General features: G+C 60.3%; 1 protein-coding gene across 6 annotated transcripts; it reads left to right on the plus strand.

Annotated features, from left to right (window-relative positions):
* Nucleotides 1–1,543: 1,543 nt before the first annotated feature.
* On the plus strand, nucleotides 1,544–14,610 carry NOM1 (nucleolar protein with MIF4G domain 1). Of its 6 annotated transcripts, none has more exons than XM_069587232.1 (11): nucleotides 1,544–2,833; nucleotides 4,188–4,315; nucleotides 4,824–5,058; nucleotides 6,808–7,131; nucleotides 8,761–8,871; nucleotides 9,994–10,161; nucleotides 10,606–10,727; nucleotides 11,432–11,564; nucleotides 11,912–12,043; nucleotides 13,291–13,400; nucleotides 13,689–14,610. In XM_069587232.1, the coding sequence occupies exons 1-11, from the start codon at nucleotides 1,877–1,879 to the stop codon at nucleotides 13,843–13,845; spliced, it is 2,577 nt and encodes an 858-aa protein (XP_069443333.1). In that variant the 5' UTR covers nucleotides 1,544–1,876; the 3' UTR covers nucleotides 13,846–14,610. The 6 variants fall into 6 exon arrangements, with proteins under 6 accessions (XP_069443333.1, XP_069443335.1, XP_069443334.1 ...); XM_069587234.1 differs by having other exon boundaries at nucleotides 4,863–5,058; XM_069587233.1 differs by having other exon boundaries at nucleotides 4,191–4,315.
* The last annotated feature ends 2,653 nt before the right edge of the window (nucleotides 14,611–17,263 follow it).

The following is a 17,263-nucleotide window of genomic DNA, read 5'->3' on the forward strand; positions in this document are numbered from 1 at the left end:
GGCGCAAGGCTGGCTGGTGCCCTCCCCCAGTCAGCACCAGAGAAATTACTGGAGGACAGAAGAGCCTGGGGAGGGGGGCCTGCCCCTGGGCCCTTCCCGCTGCCCCTCACCCCCAGGCCCAGTGTGCCAGCTGGGAGGCGGTCCTCCCCCTCTCTTCTCTCCAGGAACTGAGGACACTGGTCTGGGAGGCCTCCGCTCCCGGCCCAGCCTTTGCCGGCAGGGTGAACCCTCGGGACACAAGCCCTCACTGGGGAGGCCTCCGCTCCCGGCCCAGCCTTTGCCGGCAGGGTGAACCCTCGGGACACAAGCCCTCACTGGGGAGGCCTCCGCTCCCGGCCCAGCCTTTGCCGGCAGGGTGAACCCTCGGGACACGAGCCCTCACTGGGGAGGCCTCTGCAGCCACACGCAGGTGACCCAGAGGGCTCTGCAGAGCTGCGGGTGTGGACGGGGGCACGGGATCCATTTCAACGCGGAACGAGTCGCTTCAAAACTCACTGATGTTATGGCAGCCCTGTGGGACGGGCCCCGGATCCCCACTTTGCAGGTCACGCAGCAGCGAGGTCAGGATGGGAACCCCAGCGCTGGCTAGCACTTTCCCGCGGGTGTCCTCCCGCCACCTTTCAGCCCTAAGTCCTGGGGGCCCCAGCTCCGGCCTTCCCCGCGCTATGCTTCTTTCCGGGTACGAACCACCCCGCTTAAAGCAGACATCCACAGGCTCGGTGCTGAGGCTGGAAGCTGGGAATCTAGGTGTGTGTGCGGTGGGCTCCCTGGGCTGCAGGACAGGGCCTGTCCAGGCGGACCTTCCTCCAGCCTCTGCTATCGCCTGTCCTGGGAGCCGGGCCCCCTGAGTCCTCTTGGCTGCCTCTGACGTCCAGGTGGGTCTCCCAGGTGGGAGCTGGGGCTCCAGTGTCCCTCTCTTAGGAACCCTTGTCCCTGGACGCAGGGCCTGCCCAGGCCAGCAGGGCCTCCTCCCACCCACATATCTGCAAAGGCCCTATTTCCACAGCAGGTCAGGTCCGTGAATGCCAGCACACTTGAACTCTGGAGGCACCAGTCACGCTGGCGGGCGGCTGTCCATGGCACCATAACGGGGGAACATCACCCTGGCAATCCGAGCAACACCAGTGAAGAACAGGGGCGTCTTCACCCGGAGCCTGGAGGTCCGGAGGCCTGAGGCGGGAGCAGCGAGCGCGGGACACGGCTTCCGCGATCAGCGGCGCGGTTCCCACGATGCCACCCGCCCAGGTGCCCGCGCACGCGCCTCCCCAAGGATCCACCCCCCCAGAAAGCGCGGAGCCTTCTTTACCATCATCCCTAAGGTTTTCATTTTTAAGTGATACTGTTATTTGTGCTCATGAGCCCCTCTTGTGGGCCTGTGGGAGAGCCTGGAGGGACCCATCATTCTAAACAGGCGGGGTTATTTTAGCTGCTTTGTTTTTGGTTTGTATTGCCATTTCCTTCTCCAGTGGAAATCCAAACCAAAAACAAAGCAGCTAATAACCCCGCCCGTTTAGATCCAAGACCAAATATTTGTCTCTTTTTGAATTTTAATTATTTTTTGCCTTTGTTTTCTTTCGTTTTCAATGTTTTGTTTTTACCATGCATCTCGATTATTCTTTGCAACGGTAGTCCTCTCGGTTTTTATGTTCGCATAATGCTCTGATACGTGAATATATCGTGGTTTACTTATCTGGTTTACTATCGACAGACACGAGGGTTGTTTTCTGATTATGAACAACGCTGCACCGCGCGGCTCCCTGCGCTGCCGGCCTCCCGCCAGCAGGGGGCGGCGCCTCGGCCCGCCGCGCGCCCCGCGCCGCTCCCCGCCCGGAAGTCCCGTCCCGGCCGGAAATCCCGCGTTGGTGCGTCCCCAAAGATGGCGGCGTCCACCGGCGCTAGGGTGCCGGCGCGGAGCGGCTTCCGGGGACGCATGGGCCGCGGGAAGCGCGGAGGCGGGCGCGGGCCGCGCAGCGGGCCGGGGGGTGGTGGGGAGGGGCCCCTGAGGCGGCTGAAGCTAGCCGTGGAGGAGTTCGTGCAGGGGACCACGGAGGGCGGGACCCCCGGCGGCCGCGAGGGGCCCCGCGGTGCGGGCCGCGCGCGCCCCTGCGGGAGGAAAAGCCGCCGGGAGCTGAGGAGGGAGAAGCGGCATCTGAGAAAGGCGCGCCGGCTCCAGAGGGCGGCAGGCCCCGCGCAGGACCCCCGCCCGGGCGGGGAAGCCAGCGACCCCCGGGCGGGGGCAGCGCGGGAGGAGGCGGACCGGCTGTCCGCGGGGCTGCGGCGCCCCCCGGCTCCGCCCAAGGCCGCCCCGGCCCGGACCCAGGCCCCCGCCGCCGCCGCCGCCGCCGCCGCCGCCCGGAAGCGGGCGCTCCTGGCGGCCAACGAGGAGGAGGACCGCGAGATCCGGAAGCTGGAGCGGCGCCTCGGCTTGAACAAGCGCAGGAAGAAGGGCGACGGCAGCAGCTCCGTGCCGCTCAGCTTTGCCCGCGACGGGCTCGACTATGTCCTGGGGGCCCTGGGCTCTGGGGAAAGTAGTGGCTTGTGTGAAAGCGGCAGCGAGGCGGAGGAGGGCGCGGGCCCCACACCCCCCGGAAGTGAGCTGGACACTGACGCTGAGGACGGATGGGAGGAGCAGGACCTGGAGCGGGGCAGCGGGCAGGCGGCAGAGGATGCGTGCAGTGAGGAGGAGGAGGAGGAGGACCAGGACGACGCCGAAGAGGAGGCGCGCGGAGCCCAGGGCACAGCCACGGAGGAAGGAGGCAGAAAGAGGGTCCGTTTTGCAGAAGATGGAGAGAGGAGTGAAAACCCCTCGGAGGCTGTGCGTACAGACGATCAGGTATCCTGTGCACGATCGCAGTCCTCCAGGATCTCCTTCAGAGGAACGAGGGGTGCGGTTGGGTGTGGGTCTGTAGGGTCAGTACTCTTGCCTGGGGAATCCCACGGACACCGGAGCCTGGCTGGCCACCATCCGTGGGGTCACACAGTCGGATACGACTGGGCACACAGCAGGTAACAGAGAAGGAAGAAAGCATCTCCAGAGCCCTTTCTATCCCAGGGACTTGGCGGCCGTCCCCCCGGCTGTCCTCAGGCTGCATACCTGACTCCCCGCCCCCTTGCTCTGCTCGACCTCTGGTGTGTCCCCGGGCAGCCGCTGCGCCTCTGCCTGCCCCCACCTAGTCCTGGGCAGCTGCTCCCGGAGTGAGCCCTTCTAAAGCACACAGCTGCCCTCTGAACACTCACTTGGCACTGACGACCGAGTTCAGAACCCATGGCAGAGCTGACGGCTGGAGGGACGGCCCTTCACCTGTTAAGACAGCCGCACCTCAGCATGCGCCTCTGGAGCTGCTTTCTTCTCCACCCCTCCCCGGTTCAGCGTTCTGCCTCTGCTCTCACTAGGACTTCTTTGTGCGAGGCCTTTCCTCATTAGCTCACTGATGCGTTTCTCTGTTGATGTCAAACACCTCTGGGAATCTCCCCTTCCTTAAGGGTATGATCTGTCCCGTTTCTGTCCCTGCTGCCTTCGTGCCTGGCACTCTGAGAAAGTCCCCAAGTGCTATGAGTTTCTCTTGAGCACTGGCTTTCTGACTGTTCCCAAGTCTCTGTCACAGCTTGTGGAGGTGTAACTGACATACGAGTGGGTGTCTTAAGATTAAGTTTCTTTGTGCGTGAATGCACTTCTCTCTGTCTAAGCACGGATCTCGCTTTACAAAACATGTTTGTTTCCCAGCGGCTTTGTCACTCGGGTGTCGGGGAGGGTTGGTGATAATGATCTGTGACCCCGGAAGTTGAGCAGTAGGTCGAGTTTAATTTTATCATGTAAACTTAGATGCTAGTTTTGAGCAAGTTTGAAGTTTTTCCAAACTTTTTCTCCAACGTCGGTGGTGCAGGTAATTTCGGTGTTTTGCATGGCCGTGCCTGCTGTCGATTGAGGCTGGCAGGAGGGTAGGGTGTAGGGTCCTTGGGGGCAAAAACCAGAGGTGTGCAGCCAGGTCAGTAGGGCTCCAGAGGGAAAAGGGAGGTGATGAAATGGAGTGTTGACAGTTACCTAAGTGTTGGCGTGCTTGTCCAGGGCAAGAGCGGGCACTCAGGAGACAGCTGGTGTTCTCTAAGCAGCAGTGGGCAGTGGTGACTGCCTGCCCCATTGCCTGGGGATCCAGTATCTAAGAATAATTTATCTCTGTCCTTTCAAGCAGAATCTTGGTGAAAATGGTGGAAAGTACGTCCCACCTCACGTGAGGCGAGTGGAGGAGACAGAGGACGCCCAGAAAAAGGAAGAGCTGGAAAGGCTCAAGAAACAGGTCAAAGGTCTGGTCAACAGGTAACCTCGAGGCAGTGCGTGCTGTCCCTTCGAGAGACTGTCTTCTTGGGACAGTGGAGGAGCGATTCTGGGAGTTAGCCAGAGCCTGAGATGCCTTTTTAGCCGAAGCACTCTTCTCACAGAAGCAGTGTGTTCATCCTCCCATCCCCACCCAGTACAGCCGCTCTTCCACATCAGGGGATCCAGAGGCTTATGCCAGCTGACGGTGGGAGAGCTGGGCTTTCTCGGCAGCACATGCGGACGTGCTCAGGGCGGCCCCCTCGCCTGCCGGGGACACCGAGTCAGCGTGGCAGCAGGCGTCCTCGTCACGGCCTCTCTGGTCCTGACGGGGACCCATGTGTGCTTCACTGGGGCCTCACCTCAGCCGGAAGGAGAGCAGTTAGGGTATTTGCTGATCCCAGAGGAGTGTGTGTTCTCTACACAGGTGCTGGCTTTGGGGCTTGCCTACACAGAATAGGACCTGCTGGTATATCAGTAACTTATCCCTTTTCTTAAAATGACTCCCCAGAACGGCAGCCCTATTTCTCGTCTTTCCACCTGTGCGCAGGCTGAGCGAGCCGAACCTGGCCTCCATCAGCAGCCAGCTGGAGGAGCTGTACATGGGCCACAGCCGGAAGGACATGAACGCCACGCTGACCGCCGTCGTGCTGAGCGCCTGTGCCCCGGACACGGCCATGCCTGCCCGGCTGCTCATGGAGCACGTCCTCCTGGTCAGCGTCCTGCACCGCACGGTCGGCCTCGAGGTAGGGCCACTGCGGCCATCCAGGCGCCTCTTGTCTCAGTGGCCAGCCGGTGAGGTCTCAGTCCAGACCGCGCTCCGTACCCACGTGATGTTGCCCGACTTCTGGTTCTGACTGGTCCTTGTTGGCTATTAGTTTCTCTCCCTCTGGACCATTCCATCCAACTTGCCTTTGCCTTCTCTGTGTTCCCACCGTGATGGTGACTGTTTCTGGTGTTGTGAGCACGGGCCTTTTTGTTGGGCGGGAGGCCACCGGAGTGTGAGGGAAAACGGCACTAAGAGAGGAGACGGGACCGCGCCTGGCCTTGGAGTGTCGGTGTCCCTGGGTGGGGCGCGGGTCTGTGAAGGGGCCCTTTGTCAGGATTCCGTGGACGACGTGTCTAAAGCGCCTGCTGCTCAGAGCCTGGTCCCTCCCCCGCCCCCGGGGTTTCAGTCCCGGCTCAGTGCCTCCTGTGTCGGGTCGGGGGGCCCGCACACCGTGGCACCTCCTCTCACCCTCATATTGACCTTGGCATCCGCTCGCCCAGGGTAGTGGCTTCCAGGGCTGCCGAGGTAGCTCTGATGACAGGACTTGATAGTGAGGTGGCGGAGTAAGCGGGGGAAGTGGACGAGGCCGCCTTCCCCAGACGACGTCTGTATTCAGGAAAGCTTGACCCTGTGCGAGTCCTCGGGGCTCCAGGCAGGGGACGGGCAGAGCTTTATTCAGCCCCGCTTTGCAGGTGCACGCTTTTTCTCGACGTCTGCAGAGTTCTGGTCTCTTTGTCTTTAAAGGTCTGTTGAATGTAGCATAGTGGTTGTTACTGAAAGTGTGTGTTCTTCAGGGGTGTCTTCAGTGAAGAGGCTTGACTTGGGTGTTTGCAGGGTAGACGTCACAGGTCGTTAGAGGCCAGAGGACGCGTCTGGCCCGTCAGAGCTGCCTCTGCGGAGCCCTTGCTCCCTGCTCCCGTCGGCTGCCTGTAACTGAGGGCCCCCAGCGCTGCCTCATTTTGCGGTTTGCCAGCAAGTTGTGTGTGTTTTCCACCGCAGTCCGTCCTCACCGGGGATCTAACGAGGCCCTGCTTCTCCAGCTGCCCTCCCGGGCATCCGGGGATCGGGCTTACTCAGTCTTAAAGCAGCAGTCCCTGCCCACCCTTCCCGCTCCTCCTTGTGGGTTAATGCCCCCGCTGAAAGCTCCGTCAGCCCTGTGACCTAGACGGTTGACCTTTCCCCTCGTGACTGGCCACCCACTCTGGCTCTGTCCCTGTCGCTCATGTCCGCTCTGCCTGCCCGGGTCCAGCCCGGCTGCAGTGATCCTTGTTCCTGAGTCTCAGCTGGAGCATCGCCACTAACCTGCACCATCCCCCACCCCGGGGCCCCGCCCTCCAGGCCCAGACTGAGCCGGAGAACTGAGCCGCTTTGGATAGCATGTTTTTAGAGATGTGGCTGCGTTGTTAGCAGTTTTCACAACTGTATTTTTCCGAGGAACTAGAGTGGCTGCTGGCCACAAAAGGCACCTCCCTTGGAGGGAGGCCTGAGCGCCTTGCTCTGCGTCGTGTGAAGTTCAGGCTCTCCTCTGGGAAGCTCTGTGCCCTCAGGCTCGAGCTCTGAAACTTTCTGCCCTGTGAGGTCTCCTATCTTGCTACCTGTGTGTTTTATGTTAATTTTTAAAGCACGAATTCTTTTACTACGCGTTTAAGCTGAAAGAAGGGCCCCTGAGAAGAACCCGCTAACTCGAGCCTCGCTTGCAGTCATGTGTTTGCTGCTCTTCATCCAGGTGGGCGCCCACTTTCTGGAGGCAGTGGTGAGGAGGTTTGACACCGTATATAAGAGCGGGCAAGACGGGAAGGAGTGCGACAACCTGTTCACCATCATCGCCCATCTGTACAATTTCCACGTGGTGCAGTCTCTCCTCATCTTTGACGTTTTGAGGAAACTTGTCGAAAGTTTCACGGAAAAAGATATTGAGCTGATCCTGTTAATGCTGAAGACCGTGGGCTTTTCACTAAGGAAGGACGACGCTCTGTCCCTGAAAGAGCTGATCACAGAGACTCAGGCCAAAGCCAGCAGAGCAGGAGGCAGGTTCCGGGACCAGACCAGGGTACGCGCCCCTCCTGACCCGCTTCCTCACTGCCTGAGCGCAGCCTCAGCGCGCGCCCCTTCCGTCCCAGTGAGCCCTGTGCCTCCTGCCTGATCGGAGTTGCGGCTTTCTCCTCAGTCTGTGAATGAACCTCCTCCTCTACTCTCACGGGTTTAGAACGTTCAGCTGTTCAGAAGAGGCTTACTGGGAAAGCCTGTGGCGACAGGCTCGGGTCAGCGCACTTGGCCGCCGTGGGACCACGTGCTGCAGGCCTGAGTTTCCCTGTCGGGAAAGTGGCTGATGGTGGCTTCTGCAGACTGAGGCCTGGAGGAGCCGTGGGGGCTGGGGGGCCGGGCAGGGGCCCCGTTAGACGGCCAGGGACGGCCTCCCTGGGGTTCGGGCAGGGGCCCCGTTAGAGGGGCAGGGACGGCCTCCCTGAGGGGCCGGGCTGGGCCCCATTGGAGGGCCAGGGACGGCCTCCCTGGGGGAGCGGGCAGGGGCTGGCCTCGGGGCCTTGTGAACCTCCCAGGGAATTGGAACCCTGTCCCAGAGGCATGAGGCCCGTGATGAGTTCTGAGTAGGTAAACACGTTTTCACGCTCAGGTCACTTTGGCTGCAAAAAAGGAAAGAGAAAAGCCACCTTGGGTTGGGGTGATGATTAGCAGAGTTGCAGTGGGCATGAGTCTAGGAGTTAGAAGTCCTCAGACTCGGGGAGGGGGGCGGGAGACGGGTCAGAGGTCACACCAGGTGCCCAGCTTGGGTCTCCAGGTGGCGAGACACAGACCAGAAAGGAAGCCTGGCCCGGTTTTGAAATCCTGAGGTGAGAGCCGGCTCACTGTGAGGAGGGAGGCGGGGCTGAGCCTTCTGAGGGTCCTGGAGACCCTGGAGGCGGGTGGGAGCCAAGCGGGGGTTCCCGACCAACGCCCTTCTCCCGTGCTGGATCCTCAGGGAGAAGGCAGGGGTAGAGGTCAGCTCTTCACATCAGGTGGCCAAAGGGTTAGAGCTTGAGCTTCAGCATCAGTCCTTCCAGTGAATATTCAGAACTGATTTCCTTTAGAGCGGACTGGTTGGATCTCCTTGCAGTCCAAGGGACTCTCAAGAGTCTTCTCCAACACCACAGTTCAAAAGCATCAATTCTTCGGTGCTCAGCTTTCTTCACAGTCCAACTCTCACATCCATACATGACCACAGGAAAAACCATAGCTTTGACTAGACGGACCTTTAGCTTTGACCATAGAGAGGTCAGCAGACAAGTGCCTTTAGCTCGTGGTGGCACGAAGCTGGAGGAGGTGGGCGGGGGCGGGGGCTCGCCGCGGTTGGGCGGCGGCCCAAGTGCTCAGTGCGCCCGTGGTGTGGGTTGTGTCTCAGTGCTCACGATTCGGGGACTCTGCTCTGGGCCTGTGGGAATTCTCACTGCTGTTCTTGGAGCTTCTCTCTCAGTACAGTGTTCTTTCCAGTCTGAGAGTTAAAGAAGGAGAAGGGCCAGGAATGGGAAGAAGTCGGGGTGGGAAGGGGGCACCTGAGGCCGCCTGGCAGTGCTGCTCAAGGGCGGCGGTGACTGAGCGCGGGAGGGCGGCCCCTCCCTTCCCGAGCTGAAGGGCCGCCCGTTCCCCCCGTTTGAAAGGGTGGCTCCTCCTGCCCGTGTCTCAGGTCCGCTTCATGCTGGAGACGCTGCTGGCCCTGAAGAACAACGACGTGCGGAAGATTCCAGGCTACGACCCTGAGCCTGTGGAGAGGCTGCGGAAGCTGCAGAGAGGCCTGGTGAGCCCGCCCCCCCTCCTCCCTGGGGAGCCCGCCCCCCTCCTCCCTGGGGAGCCCGCCCCCCTCCTCCCTGGGGAGCCCGCCCCCCTCCTCCCTGGGGAGCCCGCCCCCCTCCTCCCTGGGGAGCCCGCCCCCCTCCTCCCTGGGGAGCCCGCCCCCCTCCTCCCTGGGGAGCCCGCCCCCCCTCCTCCCTGGGGAGCCCACCCCTCCTCCTCCCTGGGGAGCCCCCCCCCCTCCCTGGGGAGCCCGCCCGTCCTCCTCACTGGGGGCCTCCTCCTCCTCCCTGGGGAGCCCACCCCTCCTCCTCACTGGGGGCCTCCTCCTCCTCCCTGGGGGACCCCTTCCTCCCTGGGGAGCCCGCCCCACCTCCTCCCTGGGACCGTCCCCCCTCCTCACTGGGGGCCTCCTCCTCCTCCCTGGGGAGCCCGCCCCTCCTCCCTGGGGAGCCCTCCTCCCTGGGAGCACTGCTCCCTGGGGAGCCCTCCTCCCTGGGAGCACTGCTCCCTGGGGAGCCCTCCTCCCAGCGCCTATGCTCCCTGGCTGCACTATCCCGTGAGACTCCCCCGGCAGACAGAAGCCACAGGTCAGGTGCCCGCCCAGTTGCTGGGGTCCCCAGATGGGGGAATCTGCAGGTTTCTGTGGTGAGACCCCCCCCCTTGTGAGCTGTGGACACCCCTTTGCTAAGCCCTCAACGACATGGAGACTCTTGACAGGCGTGTCCTCTGCCTGGGGTCCCACCTAGACCAGCGAGGTCAGCCTGGGGGTGAGGGCTCGTCTGTTGAAATTCCCTGGGACATCTCGCCACGGGCCCCTTTGGCAGCTCCCTCAGCCCCGGGCCTCGGTCCCGTCGCTGTGTCCCACGGGTCACAGGCCCGTTGGCGGTGTCCTTGCTGCCGGCCGTGGGCTCTCCCCAGGCCCCATGGGACTGCTGCCCTCCCACAGCACGTCTGGGGGTGGGCCCAGGAGGCTCACACACGGAGGTCTCCTCTGACGCTGGCGTCCCTCCCAGGGGTTAAGTGTCCTGGTTGTCGGCGACTCGGCTCAGCGTTCCCCGGGCGAGGGCATCCTGGGTGGTGCTCGCGTGCTGAGCCGCTGTGCCGGCCACCGGCCGCTCTCTCACAGGTGCGTGGCGCCGGCGCGGGAACAGACCCCGAGCTCCGAGTGTCCTGGGACAGCGTCCTGAACGCCGAGCGCGCCGGACGCTGGTGGATCGTGGGGTCCGCCTGGAGCGGCACCCCGATGGTGGACGGCGGTCCGCAGAAGGCCCCGCAGAAGCCGCTCGCAGGGACGGTGCGTGGGGGACCGAGTCCGCACGCGGCTGTCCCTGGGGTCATCTGATGATATTACCGAAGTCGCTGTGCTTTTGTGATCCCGTGTAATTCCGTCTCTGCTACTTCCTCTGAAAGTATCGGAATGTTAGCTAAGAGACTTAGGTGCAGAGAGGAGTGAGAGGACGCGCGACCGTCAGACACCCGGCCGCCCTGCCCCTCACCCTCGGGCAGACCGCCCACACCCGGCGGGTTCCTCCAGGGGCCTGCTCTGTCTCTTGCTGTAACAGGGGTGGTGCTCAGAAATAAAGACTGAGCACTTAACACGTGTGGCTTACAGTTATCCCCGAGGTCAGGCCGCAGGATTACACACAGAAGTTTTTAGAAACTTCGTAACTGTACTGAACCAAAGGAGCAATTTAGTGACGTGTCTGTACAACCTACACCCTGTCGTCCCTCTTTGCAGGTTAGCTCAAAAATTCTGGAGCTTGCCCGCAAGCAGAGAATGAACACCGACGTCAGGAGAAACATATTCTGCACAGTAATGACGAGCGAAGACTTTCTGGATGCGTTCGAGAAGCTCCTGAAGTGAGTCCTGTGTGCGCCTCCTACTTGGCCTCTTGAGTCAGGGGCTGGGGTACCCCTCCCAACAGCGTCCCTCCTGCTGCCTGACCGCTGGTCGCTCCAGATACGGACAGCTTGTGCTCTGTTGATTGGAAGGACCCGGTGGCCACCTGATGGTTCTCAGTGGCCGCCGCTTGTCGTGAGTCGCTTAACTCTTCTGTTAAAGTTTCTTTCTGACTATATCTAAATTAAACCTCCCGTGTGGCCTCTGTACTGAGTCGTAATGCGATTTAAAAGCATCTGTGTACTTTGACAAAGTACATCTAAAAAGTCTAGTATGAATTAATTTTCCTTTATTTGCTTCAGAATCAGAAAGAAATAGAGGGTAGGTGTTGCAGGACTGTGCAGGCTCCACCCTGCACTGGAGGGGTGGGTCTCACTGTGGCCAGGCCCGCCCACACGGGACGCAGCAGGGGCGACGGCAGGGACGCACTGCCGGCCCCCAGCTAACATGCTGTTCCTGTGGCTCGGCCCCAGCCCAGGCCCGTGTAGGCCCGGGCTCCCCTGTTCCCGGGGCCGGGGGTCCAGTCCTGCCCCCCACCTTCTCCGCTCGGCTCACCTCACCAGACAGACGGCTGGACAGGGAGTGCCTCTGGGAGAGCTGTCTGCCTAAGGCTGCCGACATTGGGCGGGTTGAAGGTTCAGAGCTCGCTGCTTCTGCCCTCCAGGCTGGGGCTTAAGGATCAGCAGGAGAGAGAGATCGTTCATGTCCTGGTGGACTGCTGTCTGCAGGAGAAGACCTACAACCCTTTCTACGCTTTCCTGGCCGGCAAGTTCTGTGCCTACGAGCGGAGGTTCCAGGTGACTGGGCCGGGAGGCCGCCTGCCATCTCTGTCTGACTGTGGGCCCGAAGCCCAGCGCGGCGGGTGGGCTCCCCGGGTCCACATGGTGCCCCTAGCCTGTGTCACAAATGAGGGTGCCGTGACCTGGTGGACTGGCGAGGCCTCTGCGGTCCAGTGTTTCTCTTATTTGAGGGACAGCATCCCAAAAGAAAGAGATGACTGTGAAGCAGTTTCAAACTACTGTGTAATGAAGCCAGTGTAGTTGTTTCTAAGAAGTCTTCAGCTTAAGGATATTACATCTGAGTGATTAAGTGCCATACCTTTGGATTATGTTAACTTTTTTCCTCCTTCTTATTGTTCTGTTAGATGACATTCCAGTTCAGTATATGGGACAAATTTCGGGACCTAGAAAATTTGCCAGCCACTAATTTTGCTAATTTGGTTCATCTGGTGGCCCACTTGTTGAAGACGAAGTCACTGCCACTTTCCCTCTTAAAGGTGTGTGAAGTGTATGGAATAACTCAGGGCACTGAATCTGAAAGCATACAGCTGAGCCTTGAGCCGCGTGGGGTCGGGCACAGGCCCCAGGTGCAGCTATAGTCCTCGTCTGACTTCACAGTCACCTCCGCGTTCTGGTTCCACGTGTCAGGAGCCTCCCTGCTTGGGCGCGTGTGGTCCTGCAGGGCATTTTAGGGGGAGAAGTCCTCGTGTAAATGGACGTGCAGTCCAGTGGTAAGCTCGGGGCCCAGGGCCAGTGTGTTCATTGCCTTAGGAACACACGCATCCTTGGATCCTGACTCGCCTGGGAAACATCCTCCGGGTCCGGGCAGCCGAGCAGGCAATGTCAAGTTGCTGGTAGCTTAGGGCACCCTGACAGCTGCTGGCTGCTCTCCATGGTGCCAGGGGCACGAGCGCAGGGGCTGCTCACACACCTGTCCAGTTAGCCTCCTGTGCTTTTGGGGTGGGAGCTTGGGCGTCAGATGCCACACCAAGGGTGAGGGCCCACCGCCTTGCCCCACACCCCAGCACGGGGCATGCCTACGGCACAGACTTCTCTGGCTTTCTCGTTGCTGGGGGGATCTCGCCTTCTGTTTACTGGAGTTTGAGCTCAGAAGGGTCGGCGCACGGCGTGTCCCTCAGCTGCAGTAGGTCCTGGAGACGCCCCTGGGCCAGGCTGGCCCCTCCTTCCTTCACCGGGGTCTGACTGGGCCTCTGTCTGCACGTTGGTCCCCCCGTACTGTCGGTGGCAGAGGGTCACCAGGCTGCGGCCGTCCTTTACTTTAACTCAGCATCAGCCTGAAATGGACCCACGCCGATCTCTGCACTTCTGTTCTCAGGTTTTATTAGTGTTGGAGACGTTCCACTGTGTAAGTGCCCTGTGATTTTCATAGGCACGAACTTGTCCCTCCTGGACCTAGATTCTGTGTATGTGTGGTCTTAGTCAGGGGTGGTATCTCTGAGGCGTGGAGATGATCGCACCTCTCTCAGTTCGGGGGAGTCCTGCTTCGCTCGGCACCCCTCCGCCCTGAATTTGACTGAGCTCTGCTGAGTCCCCTCGCCGGCGGGCTCACACCCTGCAGCAGGGATGAGGGCGCAGGGCCTCAGCTGGTCGCCTGGTGAGACGGAGATAACCTTAGTTAAGGGGGCGGGGAGGGGGAGTCGTTCCCTCAGACTGTGCCTAGAAATCCTTGAAAAGTTGGCTAAGCCTGTGTAACTTTATTATTTTCCGTCCTGACTCTTATTAGGTTGTGGAATTCAGTGAACTGGACAAACCCAGAGTCCACTTCTTACGAAAAGTGTTACATATACTGCTGATGGAAACAGAAGTTGAAGACCTTGGTGTGATTTTTGCAAGGTTTGTTCCCAGTGTTTCTGATAAAACATATGGAAGAGAAAAGAGAAAGCGTTTTCACTCACGTTATCTTAGAAAAGCAGGTTTGCTGTGCTTTACGTTGTGTTTAGGTGCGGCTTTTCGGTTTTAGTTTGGACGACGTCTTGTGCGTTAGTTTGGGGGATGGGAGCAAACTGCAGCTGATGCGCGGCCAGTAGAGCGCGCTCCGCGCCGAGGCCTCTGCTTCAGTGGGAGCTGGGCACGCGGGGCGCGAGGGCGGCTGGTCACCGACGCGTGTCCCTTCCTCCCCAGGGTGTCGGACAAGCCAGCGCTGGGCCTGCTGCGTGAGGGCCTGAAGCTCTTCATCAGCCACTTCCTGCTGAGGGGCGCCCCAGAGGCCGGCGCCCTGCGGGAGCGGGCGGAGCTGTGCACCCAGGCCCTGCAGGGGCGGGGGTCCCTCAGGATGTAGTGGGTGGGGGGCGGGGGTCCCTCAGGATGTGGGGGGGATAGGGGCCCTCTCTGCAGGGTGTCTCCTTGTGTGGCTTATGGAAGGCGGGGAGCTGTATTGTAAGATAGTGTATTTTGCTCCAGGGTTATATTGTATTTGTATTTTAAACGATTTTCAGATAACTGTATTTATATCTTAGGGAGGGGGCCAGGTGGGGCAGGCGCTGGGCAGTGAGGGGTGGGTGTGCTGTGTCTTTCTTTCCGGAGACAGGATGAGCTCGAGGCTGCAGTCTGAGAGCGATTGGTGGTGGTTGTATATTGGTTAAAAACTCAGAAGTCGTCTGTCAAACGTGCCTGATGCTGTGTTGATGCGGGAACTGTCCGGGAGGCCGCTGTCTGGGAAAGGTGGCAGCTGACCCGGGCCTCGCGGTGTGGGGTGCTCCTGTCTCCTCACCTCAGGTTCCCGGTGGGGTGGGCCAGCTCCCCCGAGTGTCACTAACTCTGCACAACTCTGAAGCCCCCACGTGAGCAGACGGAGCCTGGGCTGGCCGGGCGTGCCTGCTGAGCGGGTTCTCAGGCGGGACGCAAGGCAGACCGCCCGCGGCGGCATGCTCAGGTTGCCCCTGAAGCACAGCGCCCGCCTCCCCTCGCTGCTCCTGGGCAGAGCCCAGGCGAGGCAAGATGTCCGCCTTGCTGAGTCCGGGTGAGCTTTATGCAGATAGAATGTATTTTTATAACTTTTCCTCAAGTTTTAAATTATTTCAAAATAAAGAGTTCTTCTAAAACATGCACGGCTCATTCTTTCAAAACGTGAAATATTCCGATGTCTTTTTATGAAGATAATTAAGCTGATTCGGATCACCGTCGGCCCCTCTGTTTTATTACCTGTAGTGGTGGCTACGCGGGGTCCTCGTAGCTGCAGGGACGTCTCTCTGGTTGCGGCTGTTCCCTGGTTTGGGGGTGCAGGCGCTCATTTGGGTGGCGTGTCCTGTCACTGAACACGGGTGCCCGGGCCTCCGCAGGTTCGGCTCCGAGGCCCCGTTGCTCCGAGGCACATGAGATCTTCCCAGGTCAGGGCTGGAACCCGGGTCTCCTGCACAGGCAGGCGGCTTCTTTACCACTGGACCACCAAGGAAGCCCTAAGCTCATTTTTAAACACATGGCCTAGTCCTCACTGTAAAGCAGTGGCCTGTGTGTGTTGCTTTACTTCCCTGCGAGGTGGGTCAGCAGGAGCCAGAGGGATGGCCTGGGCCTGGGCCTGGGAGGCCAGGGCGTCAGTCACCAGAGCGCTGGGCTCAAGGCTGTGCCTGCGGTCACGCGGCCGGCAGCCAGCCAGCCAGCCCCCGCGGGCCAGGCATGGCGCGCTTGCCAGAGGAGGTGACTCGGCCCCGGCCCTTCCAGCCAGAGCCCGGGGATGTGCGGGCAGCAGCGGAGGGTCGGGACGTGGGGCCGGGCCGTGTGGGGCCCCAGGACCCGGGACAGGCGGTGGGACAGGACTGGCGCCTGCAGCCTGCTTGTGAGAAGCGGGCATGTATCTGCTCAACCAGGGAAAGCCATCGAAAGAGCATCAGCAAGGGAGTGAAGCCACTAAGGCTGCGTTTCCAGGAATACTGCCTGAAAACAGCAGGAGGTGCCGGGTCCCCTGGTGGGAAGGCTGGTGGCTGAGCCCGGGTTGGTGGCTCTCGTCCCCTTCCTGGTCCAAGACAGCAGTGTGAGAAGGAAGATTCTGGAGACACAACTGAGACACGCAGCAGAAGTGGGCGCCTTTCAGTGAAGAGGTCCAGGGGGCGTTTGGGGCCCTGCTGGCGCCCGTCAGCAGCAGGGTCCGGCAGGGGGCCACAGATACACCGCCCAAGGTGGGGGCCTGAGGCCCGGATGCCAGAACCCCCAAGGAAGCTGAGTTAGAAGGGGCCCAGGGACTGGGTGCCGCTCGGCAGCTCCTGGTGCAGAGAGCAGAGCCTGGAAGGACCTGGAGACGGCCTGGGAGCTCCAGCACAGCTCAGGACCGTCCTGGGACGGCGGCTCTGTGACCGAGGAGGGGCTTCAGGCAGACCCCAGGTGGGAGCAACGGCTGTGAGCCTCTGCAAGTCTGCACGTCTCCCCGCGGGCGACGCATTTAAGGTGCATGAGTGGGTGTGTGGAGAGCATCACACACACGCGTCCGGAGTGTTCCGAGAGGCTGGTGAGCCTCGGGTCTTCGGGGGAAGGAGCACTGGCCTGGGAATCAGGGCTTTTCCTCTTCTCACATTTCATACCTTACTACACACGGATGAGGCCGACTGGAGAGGGGTCAGGTTCACACGCAGATGACGTCTGTCTCGAGTGGAGCTGGGTAAAATGAAAAATGATGTTTGCTTGATAAGATGATGAAAGGGAAAGTGGGGACCGAGTTTAAAATGCTCTGAGGCCGCTGTGTGTGTTTGGAAACCAACGCCGTGTGTGTGCACGCGGGCCTGGCGAGCAGAGTGGTTCTGACCTTGAGCGTGCCCAGAGCGGGACACTCGGCCAGAGCCTCCGGGTTATCGCGGCGGCATGTCCTGGGGCACTCAAGCCGCTGGTCTGCAGGGGATGGGCGCCCGCCCCCACCCCTGGCTGCGGCACGGCCTGCGTCTTTCCTTCCAGCCCTGGGGAACCAGCCTGGGCCCTCCCTAACCCTGCTGACAGAGGCGTGGGGGGTCACCCCTCAAGGGCCCCGAGACATGCAACCAGGGTGGCATTTATTTGGCTCAGCCTGAGGGCAGAATAAGTAAGAGGACTTTAAAATTATTCTCTAGAGAGAATCATTTAAGGTGGACTGTATGTTCCCTTTACTTGGTCAGAAGCATTTCCTGAGAAGCTGGCAAATTCTTCTGCTTTTGTTGTTTTGGTTTGTCCATCGTTAGCATTTTCCCCATTTGCTTTTTCTCTTTTTATTTTTTAACGTAATCCACATCCATTTACACGCACACACGTTTTGACGGCAGCTATAGAAAGTGCATACGTCAGGACACAGCTCCTAAGCCTGTGTCTCCTGAGGACGAGGACATTCAAGTACAGGGGAGCCAGGACCACCCTGAGAACACGGGCGTCTGTTCAGGGACCGTCCAGCAGATGGACCGTTTTTATCCTTCCGGTTGTTCTGGAGTGAATTTCCTACAGCTTTTTTTCCCCCTAGACAGAATACAGTCAAGGTTCAATCATTACATTTCTTTTTTATTTCTCTTTTAGTATCGAACACTCACCCCATCCCATCCCCACTTAAAATTTTCTCTCAAGGCCCAAAAACAGGGGCTGGGGGGACTTCGAACCAACGCAGGGGGCACTGGTTTGATCCCTGGTCAGGAACTAAGCTCCCACGTGCCCCATATTGCTGCCAAGAAACTAAAACTCCCCAAGAAAGCAGCTCTTTGTCACGTCGAGTCCTGCACACGTCCGGCGGGCTCCATGTGGCTGTGGCTGTG

This window comes from Ovis canadensis, chromosome 4 (genome assembly GCF_042477335.2).
Source record: "Ovis canadensis isolate MfBH-ARS-UI-01 breed Bighorn chromosome 4, ARS-UI_OviCan_v2, whole genome shotgun sequence".
Lineage (NCBI taxonomy): Eukaryota > Metazoa > Chordata > Mammalia > Artiodactyla > Bovidae > Ovis > Ovis canadensis.